This window comes from Glycine max, chromosome 19 (genome assembly GCF_000004515.6).
Source record: "Glycine max cultivar Williams 82 chromosome 19, Glycine_max_v4.0, whole genome shotgun sequence".
Taxonomy (NCBI): domain Eukaryota; kingdom Viridiplantae; phylum Streptophyta; class Magnoliopsida; order Fabales; family Fabaceae; genus Glycine; species Glycine max.
In genome coordinates, this window is record NC_038255.2 from 40,781,968 (window position 1) to 40,791,430 (window position 9,463).

Consider the following 9,463-nt stretch of genomic DNA (forward strand, 5'->3'; position numbering starts at 1 on the left):
GCTGCTTTAACATTATCCCCATCATAAATCAGGCCAAAAACACTCATGACCAGTGACATAATAGAGAGATAAATTAAGATTCGGGCACTTTTTGTCAAAAAAAAGAGAAAAATCCTTGGGCACTTGATTCTAGATTCTTAGCCTCCAATGTTGTTACATTCACCAATCACTTAGGCTTGGTTCCGTAAAGAAGAAATGGAGTGGAAAGAAAGAGAAAATTTTGAATATTAGCGAGTCTCACTTTTACCATACTACTTTGGTCAATATTTCTTCTCCATTTCCTTTCCTTTCCAGCGGCGATGTATTCATTTCATTTAAAAAATAAAAAGCCAAAAATAACTTACCATTTCTCCACGAAGCAATGATAAGCGAGAATAAAGATTGCATAGAGCAACAAAACCATGATGCAATTTTGTAGATAGTTGAAAGCTAAAAGCATTTGGGTGGGTTACTAGTACAACATTATTTTCCGCTACATGAATACCACCACGACAAGGGCAGATGTTAGCATCATACATCTAATTCATACTCATCATTCCGACAAGTATTGCATAACTAGACTGCAAACACCTTGTATCAAATTCATATAAAAACCCAAAATGCCAATGATGATGGCTAACAACATAATAATACATCATGTAGCTGATCCTCACTAGTCACTAAAAATGTGTTTATATCCCAAAAAAACTGAAACTTAGCGGGAATCGACACCTCTACCGCAAAAAGCCTCAACTTACCTACAGAGGCATGCAAATCCAATGTGAACTCATTTGTATATGAGAGCATCACGTCCTGGCCCAATACCAATGTAGTGAATAGGGACCCCCACAAGTTCTTCTATCCTTTCCACATACAGCCTAGCAGCTTTTGGAAGGTCAGAATAGTTTCTTATGGAAGAAATATCATATTTCCATCCAGGAAGTACTTCATATTCCACCTAAAACATGAAAACAAATAGCCGTAAGAGAATGCAACGCAAATTCCCAAAAATTAAGGACCTTTACCTTCCTTGAAAACCCTGTTAATTCCCATGTTGGTTTATATTAGTCATATATTAAATAGAAGCATTTGGTCATGTGATCCAAAACTAGAGTGAAGGTGGAGGAATAATGGTGTAGATGGGAAAGATAGAAAAGTTACCTTCAGTTGCTCAAGAAGACGGAGATCTGAAGGGAATGATTTGATTGGGGTGCCATCAGCAAGTTTGTAAGAGACACCCAACTGTATTTCTTCAAGATCTGATAAAACATCCAGCTTGGTAAGATTCAACGATGAGAAACCATTGATCTGACATGAGTATTTCAGAGCAACTATATCGAGCCAGCCACACCGTCGAGGACGGCCAGTAGTTGTGCCAAACTCCTGCCCAGCAAATCTGAGGAGATCACCTCCTGAACCCAAAATTTCAGTTGGAAAAGGACCAGAACCAACTCTTGTTGTGTACGCCTTCACCTGTACAACCAAAATAAAATTAATAAACCATTCTTCCTGTGTTAATTATGCTTAATTCGTTGACATTATATTTTTTTTAATACAAAAGCACAGAAACAGCTTGAAGTTCCTGAGCTAAAAGTTTAGCAGTAAGGAACAATTACTGATAAGAAACACAGACTTCTTTTCGGGTAACACAGTTCAGACAAAATTCAAAAAAGATTACCAACAACTCCAATAAACAATAAAAAAAAAATAGAAAAATATCCACGTACCACTCCTATTAAATCACCAACTACCCTTGGAGCAATACCAAGACCAGTGCATATCCCGCCTGCTGATGGGCTAGAAGAAGTAACAAAGGGATAAGTTCCGAAATCAATGTCCAACATGGTAGCTTGTCCTCCTTCAACCAAAATCTTCTTCTTTTGTTCTATGGCATCATTCATGACAAGCACAGTATCAGCAATAAAGGGCTCCAACCTCTCGGCATACCTCTTGTATTTTTCAACTTCTTCCCTGAGCACATCTGGACCATAGTTAAAATCTTTGAACCTCAATGCTGCATCTGACAATATAAGATCAAGCTTCTGAGGGAAAGTATCCATGTGCCTCAAATCACCCACTCGGATGCCATTACGGTTAACCTTGCTGGAGTAGCAGGGTCCAATGCCTCTCTTGGTGGTGCCAATGAAAGATTTAGCAAGCTCGGCTTCTCTTAGCCCATCCACTACTTGATGAAAATCAAACAACAGGTGAGCGCGATCAGATATCAATATCCTTCCCTTGCAAGAGACCCCATTTGATTCAAGACCGTCAATCTCTTTAAACAACCCCGGCAGGTGCACTACAACCCCATTCCCAATAACACAGAGAGTATCCTCATTGAGAATACCAGAAGGAACAAGATGTAGGGCAAACTTTTTCCCTTCTGCATTATAGATAGTATGCCCAGCATTAGCTCCACCCTGAGAACACATAATAATCACAAATTACCAGTGCAAAATAACAATTGAAAAACCCTATCACAATACACCAAAATAATCACTAAACTAAATAGCATTGCTATCCGAAATTACAAAATTGCCACTATAGCCCTTGAAATTACCAAGGGTCAATCATTTCAAGAGAAAACACTCTCTAATGGACTCCGTTAAAATTTATTTGAAACTATAAAATCATGTGTAGTACTCATTAAATAAGAAGCCAGACCCAAAAGTTTTATGATTTCCAACCAATAAATTCCAACCAAGAGTAAAAAGTGTGTTCAAAAGAATGTGTTAGAGAATATTGCAAACATTTCCCTCATTTTAATCCTTATTTTTGCAACATCAGGGACTCAAAAGTCAAAGTGTCAAACCACTACCCTTTGCTAACATGGAAGAGCTAAAATAAAACATTATTCGATAATGAAAGAAACAAAAACGACATCTCTGTAATCTCAGGCATAAAATTGACAGGCCTCCCAATTCCAGGTTCAATCTAGTGTTCTTCTCATAATAAATTAAAATATCAAAAACCTTAAAAAAAAAAAAACAAACAAACAAAATACACTGATTCAGTTAAACCGCAGAGCAATCAACCTTAACACAACACTGCCACCAAAACACTCACTCACACACACACACACACACTAATTCCATCGACTTTCCGAACAACCCACGATTTGAAACAAAGACAAAAGCCATGAAAATTGAAAAAGAAGAGAACTTTGGCAGTACCTGGCAGCGAGCAACGATTTCGAAGTGCTGGGCCAATATGTCGACGAGTTTCCCTTTGCCCTCGTCGCCCCACTGGCAACCTAGCACGCCGGAGACCTGGCTCAGCGCCCCGATGCGGCTGCCGGAGGTGTCGGCAGCAGCGAGCTTGGTGGGGGGAGGCGCGACGGGCTTCGCGGAGCATACGACGACGTTTCGAGTGGGGCGAACTTGGCGGAGGGAGATGGGGCGCTGAGTGTTGCATATTGCGTGAGAATCAAGGGTCAGTGATGAGATGCTGTTCATTGTGAATGCTAAACACACACGCACGATACAAAGAGACAAGAGAGAGAAAGTGAAAGACGCGAACACAAAGGCTGCGTTGTGTTGTGTTTTTACACTTCAATCAGCCCAACTTTTTTTTATTTTATTTTTTTGACAAGGATACTTCTAAGTCATGGATTCTACCGCGAGCAACAGTAAGATATTATTCCCTTCTTCTTCTTCTTATACTAAATTTCGTATTATAACAAGATAAATTATGGACGGGTTTGTTTAATTTTAAATTAAATAATTTTCATATATTTTTTTTAAGAAGAAGATAAGATTTATTTCTTAATTTAAAAATTATTTTTTAATTAAAAAAATTAGACAAAGAAATAAAAAGTTATTTACTTTATTAAAATAAACATTTATGTTAACAAATAAATGGATTCCAAGTAATAATAAAATAAGTATTAATTTATCTTTTTAACGTAGCGTTAATTATTTTCTTTTTATAACCATAATGATAATAATGACAATAGAAATTATAAATGAATTAACGATGATAAACAATAATTTTGTAAAATTATTTCCTTTTTATAAAATACTCTTTCTTGGTATTTGTAGAATAGTTCTGCTATATGATACGAAATCTTAGAGCACGAAATGAACGAAAATTTGAAAACAGATCAGGTGAAATTATTTTATAAAGAAATTAAATTAAAATGTTAAAAGAAAAATAAATAAAACTGAAATAGATCCCTCGTTCCGTTAATCCTGGAAATTAGCTCAACAAAATCCAAATAACAATTGTTCCACGGAAAATCAAATCATGGACGTGTTTGGCTAGCAACACAAGAAGGCTTACAGGTTGCTATATATGGCTAATGGGTTTGACCACAATCAGCAATTGAGGCTTTTTTTTAATAAAAAAGAAGAAATAATGGGTTGGACAAGAAGGTTCACCAAAACTCAACAAAAACATACTTATCTTCGATTTGTATGGTGGCACCTTTGATGTCCTGATATTAAGGCTGTCTTTAGTTTTAAAAAGTGAAAAAAGTGTGAAAGTAAATTTAGATAAAAAATATAATAATAATTAAATATTTGATTAAAATATAACGTTGTGGTGTAAAATTTACGTTAATTTTTAAAATTTTCATTTCACATGAATTCAAATGTAAATTAACCAAACACAATCTAACAATTCAGGAGGAGACTTTTGAAGTGAAGGCTTATAAAGGAAGACCGCATTACGTTTTGGAATTAAAATCATATCCTAGAAATAAAGTTCTCATGTCATTCGTGTGTTTTGTACGAATTTTTGTCATTTTTTTTTAGAAGATGGATTTTTATTCATACTAAACAGTATTTTATTTTATAAAATAATTTAAGATAACAATTATAATGGAAATTAATGAAGTATTTTACAATTTTTATGAATTACTTAATTTTTTTCACTGGTTATCTTTATTAAATACTTTAATTATTTATGTTTTTTATTGATAATAATGTATAATTTTAAACATTAATATTTTCACATCAATTATACCAAGATAATGATTATTAATACAAGCAAATTTGTTACATTAGTAACATTTGAAAATCGATAAAATTAATTATTTTTATTGGTACGTGTGATATGTTTAAAGTGCCAAAGACTAGAAAGTATTATTTTTATTATATTTATTAGTTCATCTTTGTTTGTGTAAAAAAGTTATGATAATTGTGAAACAAATGGAATGTTGTGTATTTAAGGTCGTTTGGTGGATAGGATAGTAACTATCTTATTCGATGTTAATCCATTCCTTATTTGTCGTGTAAATAAGATATGATAATGATATTTCAAAAGAGAAAAGAGCATATTTTACAGTAATGTAGTTACACAAATAAAATTTAATCTTATATAATTTCAAAAGAGAAAAGATATTTTGAAAATAAATAGTTAAGAAAATTAAGTATATTGATAAAGATAAAAGATAATGGGTTGAGATAGTTCAGAAAAATAATTAGTCTAATTGTTAAATCAAATTAAACTTGGAATTAAAAATAAGAAACATATTTAAAAGAAAAAAATAAATATTCAACATACAAGATTAAAATAAAATATGTGACTTAATGAAAATGAAAATAAATTTAAAAAATTATTATGATGTTTGTGTGTTTGCATTTTTATTACGCTAAATTTAATAAATCATAAATTTATCTTATTATGAGTTAATGTATTTATTAATTTTAGTTTAATCTATTTTCTAAATACATCTACATTTATATATGCAATTATTTTATTTCTTATACCTCAACTCTTTATAAACATGAAATTAGTTTCATAGTTTCTTTTCCATCATTTATTTTTGGTGCTTTTGTCTTTTATCCTTTTAGTTTTATTTTTCTCTTATCCCGTTCAAATTGAATTTTAAAAAGTCACAAATTATCATTTATAAATCAAATTTAATTTTTTAAAGTTCCCTAACATTTATCTTTGTTACTCACCTTTACTTTTTAAGGGAGACAAATAATTAAAAATGAAAAAAAATTAAGCAAGTTGAAAACAAAAAATGGAAAGTTCTAACTAATAAAGTTGTAGATTTTTAAAATTAACAATATGGGTAGTTTTAAATTTCAGTAGATGAAAATGATAAGTAAAAAGAAGCAAAACAGAAATTAGTTATTTTGTTGCTCTCCTTTTTTTTAAAAAAAAATAACGCAATTAAAACTTAACTCGCTTTATTTATTTTAAAGGGAGGCAAATTATTTTAAAAAGTTGTTTAAAAACTGGAAAAAAAATCAGTAAGTTGAAAACCTAAAAAGAAAATTTCTAATTATTAAACAGATAGATTTTAAAATTTAAAAATAATGAAAAGATTTAATTAAAAAATTGGTAGTTTTTTTTTAATTTTAAAAAATTAGTTTTCATTAACAAACTGGTACGTGCTAATAGTCTCAACGTAGGTAGACCAAAAAGTAAAACTGTTAAAATATAATCTTATAGTAGTAGGCATTCGATGAAGTCAAATTAAATTGTGTGCAATCACTTCAACTTCATGAATATGTTTCTCCCTAAAATCAAGTAGCAAATAATGCAATAAATAAAGTAGGAATCACTTCCTCATCATACATCCACACCAGTATGTTGTTAAGTTTATTGCACAATATTTTCTTTAAGCTGGAAATTTAGTTATATCTGATAGAACTTCAAAATTTATCTTGGACAATCAGGACAGACTAAAATATATATATTTTTTTAAGAAAAGAAGAGGAAATTAGACCAAAACTTATTGAAATTAATTTACATCTTCAATCTGGTATTTATATATTTAGAGTGTATATATAAAATATATTTAAATACTAATTAGCATATCTACTAATAAACATTTAATAAAATTTAAACTAAATAAAATATATTAAAAATTTAAATAATATAAAAGTTACTTTTATAAATTATAAAATATGAATTTAATACATATGTAAAACTCGAGAAACTAAGCTAAGCTAGTAACTTTTAAAATTACTCTCAATGACGAGATTTCAAAACTATGATATAAGGGTAAATTTTCCTAACTGATATTTTATGAAAATTAATTAATATTGCGTTTCAATTATTAATTTATTTTAATATTAATTAATTTTTTCCACAAACAACTTGCTATATAATAAATATTGAATTTTTTAAATATAGACTGATGGCAAAAAATTTATGTTAAAAATATATTATTAACATATGCGTATAAATGGTTTAAAATATAGATAACAGCCTTTAAAATATAAATTAAAAATATTTAAAATAAAATAGTCTAAGTTATTAAACATATTATTTCAAATATTTAATTTAACATTTAAATAATAAAAATGAAAAAGCTTGTTTGATGGTTCAACAAACAAACTTTTTTAGTAGTTTATAACATTTTTTAAAACACTATTAAATGTTAATTTCTAACTTTTTATAGGGGAATCAAGCTCATGAGTCATACCATGAAATTATGGGAAAGAGTGATCGAACGGAGATTAAGAAAGGAGACTCAAGTTACTGAGAATCAATTTGGTTTCATGCCGGGAAGGTCGACCATGGAAGCGATTTATTTATTACGGCGGGTGATGGAGCAATATCGCATGGCCCAACAAGACTTGCACTTGATTTTTATTGACTTGGAGAAAGCGTATGATAGAGTGCCTAGAGAGATTTTGTGGAAAGCTCTAGAGAAGAAAGGGGTTAGGGTTGCATATATTCGAGCTATCCAAGATATGTATGATAGGGTATCGACTAGTGTTAGGACACAGGATGGAGAGTCAGACGATTTTCCCATCACAATTGGTTTACATCAAGGGTCAACCCTTAGCCCCTACCTTTTTACCTTAATTCTGGATGTCCTCACGGAACAAATCCAAGAGATAGCGCCGAGATGCATGCTTTTTGCAGATGACATAGTCCTCCTTGGAGAGTCGAGGGAGGAGTTGAATGAGAGGTTGGAAACTTGGAGACGAGCTCTAGAAACACATGGCTTTCGCCTAAGCAGAAGCAAATCGGAGTATATGGAATGTAAGTTCAACAAAAGAAGGAGGGTTTCTAACTCAGAGGTGAAAATAGGAGACCATATTATCCCTCAAGTCACACGGTTTAAATATCTTGGGTCTGTAATACAGGATGATGGGGAAATTGAAGGGGATGTGAATCATCGCATTCAAGCAGGATGGATGAAATGGAGAAAAGCATCGGGGGTGTTATGTGATGCAAAGGTACCGATCAAGCTAAAGGGAAAGTTTTATCGGACTGCGGTAAGACCGGCGATTTTGTACGGAACAGAGTGTTGGGCGGTCAAGAGCCAACATGAGAATAAAGTAGGTGTAGCGGAGATGAGGATGTTGCGGTGGATGTGTGGTAAGACTCGACAGGATAAAATTAGAAACGAAGCTATTAGAGAGAGGGTTGGAGTAGCGCCTATTGTAGAGAAGATGGTGGAAAATAGACTTAGGTGGTTTGGGCATGTAGAGAGAAGATCGGTAGACTCTGTAGTGAGGAGAGTAGACCAGATGGAGAGAAGACAAACTATTCGAGGCAGAGGAAGACCCAAAAAGACTATAAGAGAGGTTATAAAAAAGGATCTCGAAATTAATGGTTTGGATAGAAGTATGGTACTTGATAGAACATTATGGCGAAAGTTGATCCATGTAGCCGACCCCACCTAGTGGGATAAGGCGTTGTTGTTGTTGTTGTTGTTGTTATTCTCAATATATTTATTCAAATTTTTGATTATTTTTTTAAAAATAAATCATGATTTTATTATTTGTGTTATTTTACACGTTTCAATTACTCCATCAACTAGTTTTATCAAACACTTATAATTTTAATAAGTTATTTTCAGTTAATTTTATCTCATATAACATTTGCTTGGTTGTTCAATAAACAAACTTCCTTTATTAGCTTCAACATTTTTTGAAAATGCTAAGTCAAAGTAACGTTTTAGTTGCTACCTTTTATTTTTTTTTTCCTTTTTATTGTTATTATATTTATCAAGTTTTTTGATAATCTTTTTTAAATAAATTATGACTTTATTTTTTTTACACTTTTTAGTTATTTTATCAATTAATTTTATTAAATATTTATAATTTAAAAAGTTAATTTTTCAGTTTATAATTGTCAAATACTTTTTGAGCTTTCAACTAGTTAAACATAATCTTAATTCTTATGTCTATATGAACAACACATTGCCATGATAACATATCATATTTGCATATGTGAGCGACGCATGATATGATATGAAATTTTGTTTTTTAAACCATCTTTTAATGAAACTTCTTTAATGATGAAGATAAAAAAAATTACAAAAGATTTCACGAACTAAAATGATCAAAAGAATTTTCCAAGGATTAAAAAATAAAAATAATTATAAAGATTAAGAAAATTATAGTAGTATTATTTTGTTCAGTAAAATATTTATTTATGAATTTAATACTTATGTATCGATATTGCAAAACAATTTTAAATAAGATAAATTATAATTAAGCGCCTATGGCAAACTTTTTATCTTTAATTAGAGAGGAAAAAGAAAAGAAAAGAATAGAGAGGTATAATA

The 9,463-nt window shown here is 31.1% G+C and overlaps 1 protein-coding gene across 1 annotated transcript; it reads right to left on the reverse strand.

The window, feature by feature from the left end:
• Positions 1-388: 388 nt before the first annotated feature.
• Positions 389-3,539, reverse strand: LOC100792329 (adenylosuccinate synthetase 2, chloroplastic). Its single transcript, XM_003554134.5, has 4 exons — positions 3,153-3,539; positions 1,707-2,399; positions 1,141-1,452; positions 389-937 (listed from the first exon to the last, which is right to left on the reverse strand). Exons 1-4 carry the CDS (start codon positions 3,432-3,434, stop codon positions 767-769), a joined length of 1,458 nt encoding a protein of 485 aa, XP_003554182.1. The 5' UTR covers positions 3,435-3,539; the 3' UTR covers positions 389-766.
• Between the last annotated feature and the right edge of the window lie 5,924 nt (positions 3,540-9,463).

Bases quoted from the DNA above. Each gene is read 5' to 3' on its own strand.
- LOC100792329 (XM_003554134.5), bottom strand. From the start codon at position 3,434: ATGAACAGCATCTCATCACTGACCCTTGATTCTCACGCAATATGCAAC. The intron at 1,453-1,706 runs GTACGTGGATAT...TTGGTTGTACAG, and splicing joins TTGGTGATTTAATAGGAGTG to GTGAAGGCGTACACAACAAG. The intron at 938-1,140 runs GTAACTTTTCTA...TTCATGTTTTAG, and splicing joins GTCTTCTTGAGCAACTGAAG to GTGGAATATGAAGTACTTCC.